At 41.1% G+C, this 18192-nt stretch overlaps 1 protein-coding gene across 1 annotated transcript in view; it reads left to right on the top strand.

The window, feature by feature from the left end:
• The window catches only part of CACNA1C (calcium channel, voltage-dependent, L type, alpha 1C subunit), a 414681-nt gene that overhangs the window by 343595 nt on the left and 52894 nt on the right, over positions 1 to 18192 (top strand). Inside the window, exons 28-29 of the mRNA XM_009995208.1 lie at positions 1 to 27; positions 2603 to 2713. The exon at positions 1 to 27 is cut by the window's left edge and continues 1 nt beyond it. Of these exons, the coding sequence (XP_009993510.1) occupies positions 1 to 27; positions 2603 to 2713 (138 nt within the window). The remainder of the gene's footprint in view (positions 28 to 2602; positions 2714 to 18192) is intronic.

An 18192-nucleotide genomic window follows, 5' to 3' on the forward strand; every position in this document is an offset into this window, starting at 1 on the left:
CTGAACACCATCTGCCTGGCCATGCAAGTAAGTAAGCAAGCAGAAAACCTTCCAGGTGATGAATTATTAGTCCTTGTTGGGCAAAATGTATAAGTGGCCAAGGATGAGACCTACTTTCACATTCACACCATGTATTGAGGGAGAGGGGCAGGGGCATGATAAAAAGATTGTACTGTGTTTGTTCTGGATAACATGTAGATAAAATGAAGGATTTGCCTCTCCTCTTCCTGCTTGCATCTGACACTTTCAACAATTTTGTTTTAACTCTTTAAAAACAAACCAGTGGAAAAAAACAACAGTTACATAACAGACCCATTTTAAAAAATGAATTCTGGGTTCTGACTTGTCTTCTATGAAATGCAGAGATAAGCCCAGAACTGCCACTCACCTGAGATCTGAATTTTAAATTTTGGGCTTTTCTGTGTTAAAAGATAGAAAGCAAATATTTTAGCAATCAACAGAATGGGGATAGAAGATAGTAAGCCCCAAATTTCTTCTTTGTTCTGAGTTAAGAACTTTAAAAGCTGTCTAGAAAGAAATTCTAGAGACTATATTGTCTATCCCATGATGTAAAGGCCAGAGCAGCTCCATCAAAACATTTCCTTCCTTTCCTGACTAACTTGCTTCACTACTGATGCTGCTGTTTGTCTTAGTACCCACTATGCTGTGCCTGTGTTTTCCTTACTGTGGTAAGGTTTTCCAAGTATCCAGTGTGAATCCACCAGAGAAACATTTGCAGGTGGATCTACAAGAATAGCAAATAGAGGTAGTAGATTACCATGTGTAGGTGGAACAGCATTAAAGGGGAAGGAGTCAAAACCTTCTCCTCTGAACCATCCTCCCTGGTCTGTGCCCCAGAAAGTCCAAATACCCACTCCTCAATCAGTTCTTCTCCTCACTGCACAGACCCATATTTGCTGTTACCCCTCCATGGACATCCTTTATGAACTCTCTCTGCCTTTTCCATTTGATCGTCTGCTGAACTTTGTTCCCTTCTCTAGTTTGTCCCCTTCTGCGAGTCTAACTCCATGCACTCATACACCAGCTTCCTATTTGCCCTCAGCATCCCACATTTTCCATTGGATCAAACCCAGTCTGCCCCACTTCTGGCCCCCCCTCAAATCTAGCCTCAATTCCCTATCACTCACTAACAGTCTAAGTCTATATTCACAATCAGTTTTCACCTTGTTTTCTCTCATTGCCTCCAGTCTAATCCAAACAGATTTCTTGACACACTCACCTTAGTTTTTCTTCATCTGGTCAAACTCTTAACATGCCCATTGAAAATGCTTCCCCTGTGGTCTTGTCTTAAGGTATCAGCACAGGAGTGAGGCACAATGAGCACAAGAAAGTGCTCTGCTCTCAGCTGAAGTATCTACTGCCCTGCTCTCATGAAGCAACAGAGCGGGACTGTTGTATTTATGCTGAAGCTTTGAAGCATGCACAGTTGCAGTGGCAATGGTGCACGCCCAGGGCAGGTAGACGTAGAAGCTGTGAGATGTTTGTGAGCCCACAGGCAGCACAGCATCTCCAGAGATTTGAGGAAACCTATGTTCAATTTGAGAAAAGTACAGTTTTTCAAAGTCTTATACTGTGGCCAGATTTGGGTCAAACAATATAAGGGACAGCAAACACAAAAAGACACATTCCAGCAAAATTCCAAGTGTTTAAGCATAGTCCTGCTGATCCTAGAGTCTTTCAAGGAAAATTTTACAAGAAATGTTGAAAGCACATCAACAGTGTGGTTTTTCTCCCACCTTTCAGCTGCAGCTAAATTGTTTTAACTGCAATTCCTTTAAATAAATCGCTCTGAGCCAATGCAGAATATGACAATTCATCCCAGCTTGGTGAAGTTTAAGCAGCAACAACTGGGGTCTTGTAACATGAACTGGAAGATGACCTTAGAATAAGGCAGTGCAATCAGTCTCAAATATAATGATCTGGAAATAGGGATATGAAGAGTGAGACGGCAGTATTTGCAGAAGACACTGTTTGAATTAATCAATAGAAGACAGAGAGTAACCTCATAAGATCTTAATAAAGTTAAGTGAATAGGCAGCATGATTGCAAATTTAATTCAGAGTTGACAAATGCAAGATAATGCATATTGGAAAGATATGATTTGAGCTGTTTATGTACTTTGCAGAATCCTGAAATATGTGTAATTACTTGGGGAATGGCTTGGTATCATTATGAGCAGCTCAGTGAAACCCCTATTCACTGTGCAGTAGCAATCAAACAAAAAAGTAATCCAAGTGTTATGGATGGGTGAGATAACAAACACAATTGGAAACTGCCTTGGACCATTATGTAAATTTATAATGAGCCCTCAAGTGGAATGGTAAGTGTGATTTTGGTAACCCTGACTGCAAAAGATGTTTTTAAAAGATAGAAGATCCAGAGTCAGATGGCAGAAATGCCTAGACATATGGAAATGCTTATGTGTGAAGGGAGATGGAAATTCTAATTTGAAAAAACATACAGTGTGGTGAGGTTTACTTCAGAGGACCTTATCATGAAGGGAGATCAGCAGGGGCTCTGTGGATTCCTAACTAACTGCTATGCCAGTTCCTGATGCTGCTGCCATGACGCTGTATTTCAGCACTACGGTCAGAGCTGCATGTTCAAGGAAGCCATGAACATCCTCAACATGCTCTTCACTGGGCTTTTCACCGTTGAGATGGTCCTGAAATTAATTGCCTTCAAACCCAAGGTAGGTGCTACAGGTCTAGAGTTTCCTGGTCTCTGTGTGTGTGTGCACGTGTGTGCGGGGCAGCTGTGAGGAGAAGGAGGAGGTGAAACTTTCTGATCTGTTACCCCACCAATAACTGAGCTGGACAGTTGCTCTCTGGATTGGAGTCTCAAATATTTTTCATAAATTGTTCACTGGAGAGTAGACACACTAAAAAAGAAAAATTTTTTAAAAATAAAAATCACCTGCTAATAGATAAGTTTCCTAGTTCTCTGTTTTCATTAAGTTATGATAGTGATGCTATGTTAGGCTATGACATGTCTTCTATTCTGAATGTTATTCTAGTGGTCCCTCTGACTTTCCTTAAATTATAAATAGCATCCCATGAATAGTCTCCTGGCCCAAGTGAAGTTAATCAAGCATAACTCATTTTGAGTCATGAGCTTTGGAAAATATGTTTCTTCTGGGAAGGCAACATCTCAATGATAGTTTGAATTACTTTAGTTTTGAATTTAAGACTTCATTGATAATATTCAATACCCTAGCAAATCCTGTCTGAGACTGTGGTCCTGTCCATTGGGTCGTGGCATTCTGCTAGTGTAACTGCACCATGGAGTCTGATTATAACCTACAAGGTCTTCCAGCTAAGTTGGTACATTTGCTGCAGGACAAGGGCAAAGATTCTGATCTCACATAATCAAAAGTTACGCAAGGCATTCCTCTTTGGGGTTTAAATTCAGTGGTGTGTCATGAGGAGTGGAAGCCAGATACCTAAACATGGGTACCTTAGGCTACTTCATATCTTCAATGACACCTTGATACATAGGGTTGTATCTTGAAGGATACCTTGATACATTGGAGTTAGCAAATACTGTCAGAAGCATTAGTTATGACATTGGTAAAATAAGAACTGTTGTTCGCCCCTCTCTTCTGCTTCCATACTTTCTAGGACTTCTTCTTAGAAGAGTCACTTTTTTTTTTTTTCCTGAGCCAAATATCACTGATCACTGTCCTTTCTCAGATTTAGTTCTCTTGAAAGTTAGGAGCATCTTGCACAGTCCTAGTAAAGGACTGATATTTTTTTTTTTATTTGTGAGATCTCAACCAGTGTCTCAGGAAACAGAAGTATCATAATCTCTTTCAGATGGGATTGTAATTTCAGAAGGAAACTTCCTTTCACTTTTGAGATTTTGCCATGTCTGTTAGAAAGCAAATCTTCTGGCACTTTGTAAAAATACTATCTGCACATTATATACCTAGAAATTTATCTTACAGACTTTCTAACATTCTTCTGATTTTATGGTCCTACTTTACAGGAGATTTTTAACTTTTAGGAAGATTAGGTTCTCAGCAGAAGCTGTTTTGAGCATTTCTGGGAAAAGTTCAATCAGTTCAAATATATGTATACAGGGAAGGCTTTACCTGACATGGTTGTCTCGTAACAGGAAGGAATTGGACTTTATATTGCAGGTCCTTTTTACTTCTTGTGTCTTACTTTCCTGTTTTCAATCTCCTTTTCAATTTTTGCTGTGCAGCAAAGTATTAAGCAAAATGAACTGAAAGTAAACATTTATCGTCTGGATGGCAAAATGTTGGAACAAATTGCCTTAAGTGATTGTGGAATCTCCGTAGTTTGAGGTTTTGAGATTAAGTTAGGGGAAACTTTCATTAGGAACAGTTTAGGAATGTACAATCTGCCTTTGGACAGGAGAATGGACCAGAACATCTCACTACGTCTCTCTGTGACCAGTTTTCCATAACTCTGTTATTTCCAAATTAAATCCCCAGCTACTATAGTAAGAATTAGAATATAAAGGACGTTTTCATTGTGACCAGAATGGTAGAGTATGAATAAAGTCTTCTAAACTAAGGTTCAGAAAGCAACCTCGGGTGGGGTCCTGCCCATCCTGGAAGAATAGGCAGCAAAAAGAATAAATCTGTTTCAAATCCCAGTCTGTCAGGTATGCTAGAAATAGTACTAACTCTTAAACTTCTATTTTAATCAAATACCTTCAGGAAAATAAGTTTGTTTTGTTGTGTTTTGTTGGTTTTTTTTAATGGAACCATAGGATTTACAGGGAATAAAACGAGGAATGAACTTGTGAAAAAAACAAATACAGCAAAAAAACTTGCCTCTAGCAGTGAATTGCACTCGATTCTGTTTAGTACAAGTTCAGTGGCTCAACTTTGGAAACATCAAAATTCCTTGTGTAACTTGCCATTGTCTGTTCAGTACAAGATTGTCTGCTTCTTATAGACCCAATGTTCCCTTCAAAGAAGAAAACCCCCTCTCCCAGATGGCCATTTGGTCTGGTGTGGACAGATATTGGGGAGCACAATCTGCTTTTCTTTAGGTTGCACGTTAGGACTGAAGCTTGTCTGGAATACCTTCTGATGTGGGAGTCCCTCAGCGTGGAGAAAGTTGTTACCTCAGCTCTCTGCTTGGCCAGACCTTGTATCCCCCCATCATGCAATGCAAATTGTATATTTGCAGATGGAGGTTGTCCCCAGGAACACCAGCTGAAAAAATCCAAAAAGATTTAATTGTCCCCTGGATGAACATCACTATAGCACAGCCATCATCCTCTCCCCTCTAACCAGTCCAGTTACCGAGACAAAGAAGTGAGATGCTAAGTTATGCTAGGGTTCCCTACATGTGAAATGGCATGCTTAAATACTCGTGAGATCTCTGTGAGAACAGATTTGGCCACTATTTCCAGAGCAATAAAACACAAACTGACCTTTGTTTAAGCTGCTTTGATTAATTTTGAATTTGGGCCCAAACATCACTCTCTTCTATCTGAAGAATACCCTAAAATGAGGGAACTGCAAGCTTTATGACTGACAACAAGAAAACAGGAAAATTGTGTAGCTGAAGGTGGTGTGTCCTTGCCTTTGGAACAAGTCCCTGAAGAATGTGGCAGCACAGAACTGAAGCTGGCAACATTCATGCTGTTCTCTCCAAATTTGTGGTGCTTGACCCAGTGGTTGCTGCAGTTAACCCTCAGCTGCAGCAAGCAGCACAGCAACTGACTTCTAACTCTGAAGCAGCCCCCCCAGAGCTCTCCCTTGTGCAGCCACTTCCTAAAGGCACCTTGGAATGAATGGCCTGCAGCAGCAGCAGAAAATCGACGTTTTCTCCATCTGTGCAAGGCAGAACAAGCCGGTGTTTATTCATACTTTTACCAGAGGGAATTGCTAAGGGAACTGGGACAGATCTCTGAGGTGCTCAGAGCTGCTGTTGCCTTAGCTTCTTACAGAAGTCACCACAGGGAAGTGCCCTTGCAGCACAGCTTTGGGGGGAGCCTTAATATGCGGAGCTCCTGCTGCAGGCAGTGATGTGGCAATCGCTATCGTATTAAATCATATCGTGCACCACAGAGCAACCTGTTGCCAGACCAGGACACCTGTGTTATTACACGCACGACAACAAAAAGGGTGGCAATCTCTGACTGAATAGATTTTTTACTGTATCCAGTTTTTATTTCTTCACTCCCAGTCTGTGAGGAGATATCCTTCTTATTGTCACTCTAGATAGTAAAGGTGGAAACAAGCAAATGTAGTCAGTTGCATGGACATTAGGTAGGGTCACATGTGGGCCTGACTGTAAAAAACAATCCCCATGGATAATCCAGCCTTACTACCAGTTATAGTAGTAAGAGCACAGATTCACTTATTGAAAGACCAACTGTAGGAATAAGGAGCCAAATCTGAACCAGGGCTCATCTTGTAACACTTAGAGAAAGTATGTGAAAGGGGTAGAAAGACAAGGGCTTTCCTAACTAAAGATACTCTTACTGTTGAGATAGTTTGCTCTAGTCAGTAAGTCCCTTTGATACCTCTTGTTTTTATTGGCCATCTTCTGGGAACAGAGCTTTGGTTTGTTTAGTCTCCAAGGAGGCTATAGAGAGGTGCATTAGCTGGAGCAGCTGCTGCTGGGATAGACAGCATACAACAGGCTGGGGACAAGGGACAAGACCAGACTCTAAGAGCCCCCATGTTTCTCTGAAGCACAAGGAGACAATCAGTTCTCCCAGGTTTTTTGCAGGATAAATATAAGCAGTATGTAAGACAGCTCGTCTGTGTCTGATGCAGTCTTGACAGGAGGGTGTGCTAACAATGAGCAAGAGTGATTTGGGATTATTAGGGCTGCTGATAAAGAAAACATCCACTTACATGCACTGCATCTCCTTACAGAGTATTAATGTTCTGCTCTGAAGCAAAGCTCCCAAATGGACCTGAGTGTTTGTCTTGGCTGACACTCATAAACTGATTCAAGACTAGTTACTTCAAAAGAGACAAACAGTCTAAAAGTAATGCTGTTGAGCCAAGGCCTTGTGCTGCTTTGTTTTTCTAATTTTATAAATTCTCCAGCCAGCGTGGTGAGCTATTTTCCAGTTCCTGCATGGAGCAAACTGCTGCTGCTTCGTGCTTTTTCCAGAGAAAACTACCAAAGGCAATGCGAGCTGCTATGCTGTTTGAGGTGCTCACAGTCACTACTGCCCTGGATTCATAAGGAAGAAATCCCCAGAAGCACCAGTCCATGAAGGACCAGCTGCTCTAAAAAAAACCCGCCTAGGCTTAATCTTCTCAAATAAAAGACAACAACTTCAAATTCCTATTCAAATGAAGCTGTGCCATCTGTCAACGTACATGCTAATATGGGGATTGATATTCCTCCAGGAATTTCAGATCTTTCCATCTCCCTGGAATGGGCTGTTTTACTGATGAATCACATCTACTTTTTCTCCCAGGAAACATTTCATCTATCCCTTTATTACCTACAGCAGGACTAGTAATCCAAGAGCTATGAATTTTCAACTGCTCTCCCTCTCATCTCAAACTAGGGAAGACATGTCAGTGGAGCTACTCCCATGCATAAAGTGAAGTGTGTTAATATAAAAATGTAATATATAAAAATATAAAAGATGTTTATATATTTTGTCAAATCCAGGACTGTGTGGAAAGGAAATGTTAGGGGGTTCCTCTGCGGAATTACGACTATCAGAAAGACTACAGATCACAAGTTTATTTTGTTTACAAGACACTGTCAGCACCTTTCTTCCCTGGGTGTTTATAGATGTTACTTTTAAAGCACCCTGTAACAACGCCATCTGTCCTGCCTCAGATATTTAGTTCAGTCCCCCATTTATCACTGCTGCTTTACTGTGAATTCTTGCCATTCTTTAATGTCATTTTCATGTAGCAGAGTTCAGATTTCTGCATGCTGTTTCAAACAACCTTCACATTCAGCACAAGGCCTAGAATCCCACATGATCCCAGGAAGAGCTTTGACCCTCTAAGCAGTAGAAGCTATGACTGTCACCCATGGTTAGTCTCCATTTCCTGATGGATCTACATGTCCTCAGTATTTCTTTCTCCCCTGATGCATTTGCCCATCTTTATTGCTCTTTAAACTTCTCTCAATCTGCATTATCATGCATTTGATGCACTGATATCTCTTCTCAAACCTGCAAAAATGACTCATCTGTTTTTCTTCCCTTATTACTACACAGTTTCTCATATATCTGTGCCTTTAAACAGATCTTTGAGCAGGCTTTCCTAAAGTCACACAAGCTGCTTCATACTACTTACATTCTTCTTTCCCACCATAACTATAATCTGTCATCCCTTAGTCAGGGTTCAGCATTTTCACAAACAACTGGAATTCATATCCAATCTATCCTCTTGCACTACAGAAACAAGGCTGGCTAATTTTGGACATCTAATGGTTTGTATACTTTCTCATTCCAGTACCTCTAGAAATACTCATATAGGTTAGGATACTACCCTGGCATCATCCATCACAGTGTTTTATCTCTCTGGTTTATATGGAGAAAGACAAGACATTCTACATTGAAACAAAAATGTCAAGAAAACCTAGTTACAATAGAGTGGTCTTTTGCTCAGCTCTGAAAAATGCTTCAGATCCATCCAACAGACACAGGAATCCTATATAGTTAAAAAACATGGTCTGGGAGGAATTATGGTGGTAAAAATAAGTAGTTTAGTTGTGTAAATGTATATGTGAACCCATGGTGCAGATAGCTGCTTCCCTCTCATGGAGTTTAACCACACAGCTGTGGCAGTCAAAAGGCTCTTTGCAGAATTTCTCAGCTGGTTTTGGCAGGTTCTTAACCTAAGTAGTCATCTAATTGTTTCCTCTCTTCAGCTTCAGTCTTACCCTTTCTGTTTTGGAGGGGCAGCATCTAGACATGGAATATTTGCTGACTGAATCATCTGCCCAGTGCAATAGGAAGGACAGTTTCCAACCATCACCCTGCCTTTGGTTGGAACAAGTGTTTAAAAGGTAAAAGAAGGGGTGAGAAAGCTAACATGCTTCAGGATCTGGGGGTGGCAAAAATACACTTCATTCAACAAAAAGGAAGATACTTGATGTTAGGGTAAGAAATATTGAGAATGGAGAGTACTAGGCATAGTCAGGTAAGAGTGTGTGTGAGCCAAAGAAAGAAAGAAACTAAACAAACAGGAAGGGTCATGTCTCAGGAGAAAAAAAAACAAAAACAAACAAACAAAAACAACCAACCAAACAAAAACAAAGCAAACAAAAAAAAGCCAAAGAGACCTGGAGGGGAATAAAAGCTAGAGATAATGGAGTGTGGGAATAGACAGAATATCCTTAAAGGCAGAAAGGAAAAAGCATTAAGCACAAGACCCTGAAAAAGCAAAGTATTAATAAAATGCAGAAAAAAATATTGGACAAAAAATGACGCAAGGAAAACAAAAGCAGATACAGAGCTGAAAGAAAAGTAAACATGGAAAGGGATTTTTAGAAAATTTAAAAATTAATTAAACCCCACAGCTTTTAAGCTGCTGACCATCTTTTTCATGCTTCTACATTTTATTGAAGCTCCCTGGCAGACATCCCAGGTCTCCATGTTCATCAGTATCTCAGCCACAGACCCTCCCTGTGCACCATCTCATCAGAGTAATTTGCAATAAAAGTTGGGTGCATTTGGGTCCAAAATGCATCAGCTCATTCCCTTAGAAATACTTTATTTTTTCATCCCAGTTTTCTTCCTTGGGTGAAGTCTGAACATATTGAACATTCCTGATGAAGTTCAACAAGGGCAAGTGTAGAGTTTTGCATTTGGGGAAGAGAAACACCACGTACCAGTACAGGTTGGGGGCTGACCTGGTGGAGAGCAGTGTAGGTGAAAGAGACCTGGGGGTCCTGGTAGACAGGAGGATGACCATGAGCCAGCAGTGTGCCCTTGTGGCTAGGAAGGCCAATGGCATCCTGGGGTGCATTAGAAAGGGTGTGGTTAGTAGGTCAAGAGAGGTTCTCCTCCCCCTCTATTCTGCATTGGTGAGGCCACATCTGGAGTATTGTGTCCAGTTCTGGGCCCCTCAGTTCAAGAAGGACAGGGAACTGCTTGAAAGAGTCCAGCGCAGAGCTACTAAGATGATGAAGGGAGTGGAACATCTGCCTTATGAGGAAAGGCTAAGGGAGCTGGGTTTCTTTAGCTTGGAGAAGAGGAGACTGAGGGGTGACCTCATCAATGTTTACAAATATGTAAGGGGTGAGTGTCAGGGAGATGGAGTTAGGCTTTTCTCAGTGATGACCAGTGATAGGACAAGGGGTAATGGGTGCAAATTGGAGCATAGGAGGTTCAAGGTGAATATCCAAAAAATTTTTTTTACTGTGAGAGTGACAGAGCACTGGAACAGGCTGCCCAGGGAGGTTGTGGAGTCTCCTTCACTGGAGACATTAAAAAACCGCCTGGACATGTTCCTGTGTGATGTACTCTAGGTGACCCTGCTCTGGCAGGGGTGTTGGAGTAGATGATTTTTCGTGGTCCCTTCCAACCTCTATGATTCTATGATTCTATGATTCCTCTGGATCTTCAGTAGCCCAGATGGAATTAACTGCAGCTGCTCCAATAAGCCAAGCAGCCATATGACCAGAAATCCCTAACATCTCTGTAGTGCATAACCAGACATTGTACTGTGTGTGTGTGCAGCCAGACCAACACTCTCAAGAAATTGCTGAATCAGGCTCAAAGGTTTTGGAAACACACTGGAAAAGGGAAAAAATCTTAACCCCTCATTAATCGCTCCTCTGCTTTTTCTCCACTGTGATTACCTGTCTGCCAGGAGTTTCATGCATTTTAAATAGCATGCATATCATGTGTAGATTTGACCCTATGGTCTTTCATGTCCACAGGTCTTGGAGGAAGAATGAGCCTCTTTTCTAAGCCTTTTCTACAAAAGTAAATACTAAAAGTACTCAATGTCAGAGCAGCACGTTTAGGTGACTTTGATGTGAATAAATACTTGGGATAATTATTCAGGACATAGATGATCAGGTCATCCCAACCCTTTACACTTGTTAGGGGGTTGGAACAAAGGGTCATCAGGTAGACTTACTCCTGGATGCTGCTTGTTTGATTGAATATCTGCCCATATCTCCAGGAGAAAGCAGAGAAAAGAGAGGCTAAGAAAGAAACTGGGCATCTTGCAGCACAGTCTTTGCCACAGCACTCTCACATCAGCCCCACGCTGAGGCTTTCCTGCAGAATATGGAAGGGCATCCCACCAGCAAAGGGCCAAAGCAGCTGCTTTTGGTATTCCAGGCCTTAAATCAAAGCTACTCAGGAATCTGTGCTGCCAACACATTACAAGGAAGTGACAATGAAAGAGCAGACCACATCCTGGTGGTTTAGAGTATTGCCCATCGAGTTAAACAGTATACCTGATGTAACTGTAGAGCCTCAAACCACCAATCCTTCAGTTAGTACAGAAAAAGTAAATTTGTAATAGAACATTAGGGATTAGGTTGATGTAGCAATAATTTCCACAAATGAGGAGTCAGCAAGGAAAGAACTGCCTTCTCTGTCGTGTAGAAGTACAGGGAATCCTCTTTGATACTTCTAGATTTCACTGAATTCCTCACCAGTTCCTGAGCATGTGTAGGAGGGGAAGTCTGGCCATTCCCAACACATTGAAGGAAAAGAAAGTGGTGTCAGACTAAAGTTTTTCTATTGTGCATATGCTTATATTTTGAGATGGCATAGGCGTGACTCCACCTAAACAAGTCATGCAGTGTGAAAAACATTTGGTAGGTGAATGTAACAGAAGCTACTAAATGGATGATGAGAAATGGAATTTCACAGTACATCCTTGCCCATACCTCTAGAGGAATCTGGGTCAGGAAAAATCCATGTCTTCCTTCTGAACACCAGTTGACATCCTGTACAAAGTACATTTGTCTCCCCTTTCCTCATGGAAAATTTATGTGTCGAAAGGCATTAACAGAGTGAATCTTCACTGGTTTCTTTGTTGGTGCATCCAGAAAAGAGGCCAAGAATGAAATTAATATACAGAACAACCTTCCCTCTTCATGCAAAAAAACTTGTCCTTTCATGTTGTGATGGAAGAAGTTGGTGGGAAATAAATGGCTGTTTGTTCTGCTGCTTCCCCTGTTATATATTTATTTATTTATTTATTTATTTATTTATTTATTTATTTATTTAAAATGCTGGATGTTCTCTTTCCTAGAGGACAAGGCCAGAAATTTCCTGCACAAAAATAGATCCTGTAATTACTATATAGAAAATGTGACATTTTTAATAGGGAGGTAAGCAATCCTCCAGTTTTCTGAAGGATCAATTCAGTAGGCAGGAAAAACTGTTAAAGAAGCTGTAGAAGAGCTTCAATGAGAGGGGACCTTTTCCTTCACAGCAAACATACCCAGAGAATTTGCATATTGCTGCAACATTGTGACAGATTTATTTTCAGTCTGGCACTTGGGGGTTTTAATGTCATTAAAAATTATCAAAAATAATTATATGGCTGCACAATGCAACAGTGTGGGAAGTACTGTATTAGCTATTACACTTAATTATTTAATACAGAAAATTATTCACACAGTGTTAAAAGCCCAGTGGGATGGTGAACTGGGGTCTCATTCACAACAGCATCAACAGCGTCAGCAGCAGCATGTGAAGGGAACAGTTCCAGGGAAAGCTGATGTGCTGTCACTCTCAGAAGAAAAAACCCTCTGTCACTTCGTATGAGGTTGTTTCAAAGGGTCAAAAGTTCCAACAGATATGAATCTTCTCTTCATGTAAGAATTGTATCAGATAACACACTGTAATATAGGCCCTGTTAAGAACAGTTCATCGTGTTAGGAAATAACATTTCCACTGCCAAACGGTCACCTAGCTGAGGTCTAAAAGAGTTGATTTCTCTTCTCTACCATGCATTTGGCTTTGGTAGGGCCTTGGAAACTTTAGTTTTCTACATTTTTGCTTCCCCAACAGTAATATGAGAGTAACCATCCTCTTTTGGAAAGTTATGATTGTTGGATTACATGAAACTAAGCATTATTTTATTAACTACTCTATTAAAAAATGAAGCCTTTTCTGATAATGGAGATAAATTAGAAAATAATAAACTAATCAAAACTGATTGGTCCTTCCTACCTGCCTATTTCTAGAAGATTGTGCCTTTCTTCCAGTTAGTATCCACCGCCCACATAACAACCAGAGCAGTCCTTAGACTTTTCCAATGGTTCATACAGACAAGCTATTCCCAGTACAGCCCTGTATTTAGGATGCTTCATCACCCATTACTTGCACTGTTTCATCTTCCCACAACAGTAAGTGGCTCTTCACTCTGAAAGATGTGCCACTTCTGTTTTTACAGGTTGAGTTTTACTTCTTTTGAATCATTCTTCCCCAGGCTGGGATGTCAGGCCAACTTTAGAAGACAGACTATCTTAAATAGCAAACCCATCCTTTTGCTCTTTTCATATGCCTGTTTCATGGTGCTGATTTGATTAATTGTCTTCAAGAGTTACTTGTTGGCCTCCACCAAGACCTGCTTTTTCTAAACCTTGCAAAGTCTTTGAGAATTTACTGCTTCTCTCTAATGGAATTTGAAGCAAAATTCTCCTGGAACGCATTTTTTGATGAAGGATCTGTTCAGATATAGCAAACCATCATATTTGCTTTTCAGTCTTTCCAGTAAGACTGGTGTTGATTTTGTTTCTGTTTGCTGAGAAGTCTGGTTTCTGACTGCAGGGCAGTAATTGTTAAACGATTGCAATGTAGTTATGTTCATGAGGAAGAGGGCCCAACTTCTCACAGGGTATCACCAAGCCACAAATCACCTGTAGGAAAATCAAGAATGTTTATCATATTTTTCTAGGTGGACAGCAGAATTTATAAAAGAGCTTTCTGTTATTTTGCCTCCACTTTCATGCATTTATATCAAGAGGGTCTCAGACATCACTGTTCTGAGGCGTTACCCTCCGTTCAAAGGCAGCTAAGAGTAATCCAGGCCTAAAATGATATCAGGGTCAGCTAGTTGAGTTACCCAGTTTCAGCATGCTTTGCTGTTATCATTTCCTCAGGCCTTCTCAGCATGTTGCCTTGAAATACAATCTTTTCCACCTCTAAGAGGAGATACTTCCATAATAACTGCTTGCACATTGCCTTTGCCATGCTTCTTTCTCAGTCTTTGAAGGATCTGGATCCATAACATTGCACTTCAAGCCTTCCACAGGGCTGAGGGCTTGTCTGCTACTAGCCACTTTGCAGTAAATGAAGTACAGGAAGATGTAAGATAACCATACTACCATGTAGGTGGGCATGGGTGGGGTTATGGAAGCATCTAGAAAATGCGGTTCTGATGGAATGAACTGGGTTGCAAGATCTGGAAATGGGAATTCCCGGTTCACAGGACAGATATTATTATACCAAAGACTTTTCTAAGCATGTCTCCCTAGCTTTGTCAATTATCAGTAGGTGTGGAGAGTGTTAAAAAAACTCTGTTGTGACACAAGAGATTATATAGTTCCAGCCTCCATAAATGTTTATATTTGTCAAATGATGGCTTGGGGACCTTGATTGAGGCAGCAGGGTTTTTTGGTGTTTTTTTTTCCTGTGATGGTCCTGTGATTTTAGGACCTACAGACTCTCAAACAATAAGCAGAAGGTGGTCATTTTTAAAGCTAACCCAGTTTTTTACCAGTGACCTAGAAATAAATACTTGGGGTCTTTTCCCAGATCACAGAGCCATTCAAGTGCTTCAGCTACTTTTTTTTTCTGTCTAGCAGAGTGTCCAGTATGTCCAGACAGGCCCTCAGACCCCAAGGGGCACCTATCTGCTTTGACCAACATTCTCATTGTAACAGACAGCATGCAACAAAGTGAGAGAGGATGAAGGAAAACCTTGACATTATTAAGCACCAACCTTGGTCTACAAGTTGGACTATTTTTCTTATGGAATAAGCAGAGAGAGGCAGGAGGATTCTTCAGAGCTGACCAGACCTTTGGAGCAGTCAGGGGAGCTGAAAAGCTCCTTTCCTCAGTGCCTGTTTGACGAAAGATATGATGGAGTATAGGGGAGCCTTGTGCAATTCCCTGCAGCAGTGACTCATTACAGAAACTGGTAGGTGAACTTCAGGGAGTCTGTCTCAGAATTAATCCATCAATGGCTGAGAGCTGATAGATAGCATGCAAATAGGTGCTATTTTCCTGCAGCCTGTCAGGAGCTCCAAGCAGCTGCATCCTCCACTTTATTCCTTCTCTATTAGGTTCTGCTAATTTCCCTGATTGCTGTTATGGCTAAATGGTATCTTAGCATAACAGAATTTGCATCTGACATAAATCTCCATTTGGTGTCAGGAGCTATTTACCTTTGTAAGATTGTTCAGGATACATTAAAATCACTCAAATCTGCTGTGAGAAGGTATGCCAAGAGTCACAGTGCAGTGTGAACATAATTTGGTTCTGTACTGTTTTCCTATGAAACCATCCCTTCTGCAAAAGTACTTTCAGGGAAACACTCTCTTAATTAAGTCTGAGAACTGACTCCAAATAGCCTGCAGCATTTTCAGAAATGGATTCACATACTAAGCAGCCATCAGTGAAACTAGCAGTTCATCTAATTTTGCAAATCCCCAGTAAAGTCTGCTTTGGTGCCCTTTACTATCAGTTTTTGCTAAGAGATCACACTGAATATCAGGGTATCAACCCCTTTCATTCCTATATATTCTTTCCATCTGATTAAGATTGATTCTTCCTTTGTTGTTTTAACATGCAGATTTATTTCAGATGAGTGATAGCAAGGTTCTCCTATAGTTTGCTTTTCTTTTAGGCTGTGTAGCTATCTATATGTCTTAGTTTCTCCTCCTTAATGGTTCATTTCTGTATTCATGCAAGCATACATGCACACATGCATGTGTTTCCCTTTTTTCCTGTGACATTGCAGCACCGTCCTCCACTGGGGACCATCTGACCTATATTCAGATCTCACCCAATGAATAGCCTTGATTCTTGCTGTGCTCTTCATCTTTAGAGAGTTTTCCCTCAGAGAGGTTTGTTACATTTCACCAGCCACCTGGTAAGAGATGGAAATTAAAACCTGGGACAAAGCAGATAACATCAATTGACACACTAGTGACCCTGCAGCTCCCACCAGGCTGGATGCTCAAAGCCCAGCTGGTACCATGACTCAACAGCACTTTTCCCCTGAGGATTCCTGTGCACAGATGCATGCATCTGTGGCCACCAGACATATTTATTATGGGCCCCAGGTGACTTTTGAGCTCAGACCTTTGGATAGGCTCCAATGAGCAATTTTCCCTGCTGTTAAGGAGGCTTCATACTGCAGTTAGGATCTCATCTTCACAAGAAGTAAAAACATTGGTCTCCAGAGATTTCAGTGGCTCTATGAGTAGCAAAACAAATCCCAACTTCTTTGTTAGCTAGTCTCAGTGACTAGGAAACCTAAAAATGATTGGCATACTCATTCTGAAATGCTATAATGTCTGCTTGCCTCACACAAATGAGATTCCATTCCAGTCAGCTACTGCATATTTATGCTCAGCTTTTCATTAACTTGTTGATCATGTGATGATATGTTATTCTTTGCTACCTTTGGGGAAATAAAAAAATGGGGGGAAAATGGGATCTAATGGTGGGGCTGTTTCATGCTTCCTGAATATTCAGTCCAATCCTCCTGGTCTTTTTCTGTCCTCCTTTCTCCCCAAAAGCTTCAAGGATCTCCAAAGATATCCCATAAGAGAGGGATGGGGACTACCACTCCCCAGAAAGCCCCTGAGGCTATCATTATATGACGTGTAATTATACAGCTAAATCAAGGTCAAGCTTCTCCCTTTAAGGGTAAAATATGGTATTACACTCTAAATTCCTGTACTGCAAAAACAAACAGTGCCATCAATTCATTTCCAGTCAGACCTCCCCCCCCCCTTGGGAAAACTATACAGAACTTTCTGGTGGGAAAAATAGTTTGGAAATGCAACCTCTTTATTAGAGTGAAAGCACTTCCTTCATTCAGCTTGTCTTTCATTAGCAACCCTGGTACACTCCAGTGAGGAATGTGGCTTGAAGAGGTACTTTGAGGTCACAAGAGACAAGCCCCAAAGGGGGGGTAGTCCACCCTTGGCATATACTTGTAACTCCTGACAACCTTATGAGGTCTGATCCAAAGCTAAGTAGCCACATGGCTACTTAGAGCCATTCATGGCTCTAAGGAGAGTGGCTTTTTAAGGAAGGATTCCATTACCTTGCACACAAATTAAATGTTTCTGTTCTCTGTTTTCTTTGAGCTCTCTTACTGTTTAAATTTCTTCCTATTTTTCACCCTTCTCTTTGAAACACAGAGGAAGGAGGTGAGGAGGAAAAGAAGGTTTTTTAATTAATGTGTTTCCTTACTTTGACACTGGCATATTGGATGTGGGGTTGAGTAAAACTGCATTCCTATCCATGGTTCCTCTCTACCATGCAGCTAAGAGTTACAAGAGGAAGTGTTCTCTGAGTCCACCTTACAGCCACACAATGACATACCACAGCAATGCTCTTTCTGTGATCCTAGACCAAACCAGCCCGTGACTTTCAAGCAAGGAGCTGGTTGATGAGACTCAGCAAGAGCATTCTGGGACAAAGAGCTCACAGTGTAAATCCAGAGCAACTCCACAAAAGTTAGCAGAGTGACTCCATCTATGCTGTGGTGTCACAAAGGTTAGAGCAGCTATTTATGATAGCAATGAAAAAGGGAGCTTTTTTTTCCAGCCCTGAGTCTCTCCTGAGATGTGCCAGCTGTGTCAGTGCAGTGTCATTGTTTCCACTGAGAGTACATTACTGCAACTAGGAGCAAAATTTAATTCACTGCCTTCAGTGGTCATCTGAGGACAGGATTTGATGCTGCTTGTCACCTGTTGATTTCACACCAACAGCAAATACTGTTTTACCAGCAGCAATGGCTACTGGGCTCTATGCCTGGAGTTACTCAGCACAAATAAATTGTGAAATTTTGAATCTGGTTACCCCAAAAACTTTCTTTAAAATATGATATCAGCATAGTAAACACAAACACCTATCCATCACCACAGATATAAAAACGGGTACTCATCATTTTCATGGGCAAAACCTGAAGAACATGTTTTGGATCTTCACCCTTGCAGCTGCCCAAAAGCAAACTGTTTTTTCTGAAGTTGTTCGGGTTCC

This window comes from Chaetura pelagica, unplaced genomic scaffold, assembly GCF_000747805.2.
Source record: "Chaetura pelagica isolate M959 unplaced genomic scaffold, ChaPel_1.0 scaffold343, whole genome shotgun sequence".
In the NCBI taxonomy this organism is placed as follows: Eukaryota; Metazoa; Chordata; class Aves; order Apodiformes; family Apodidae; genus Chaetura; species Chaetura pelagica.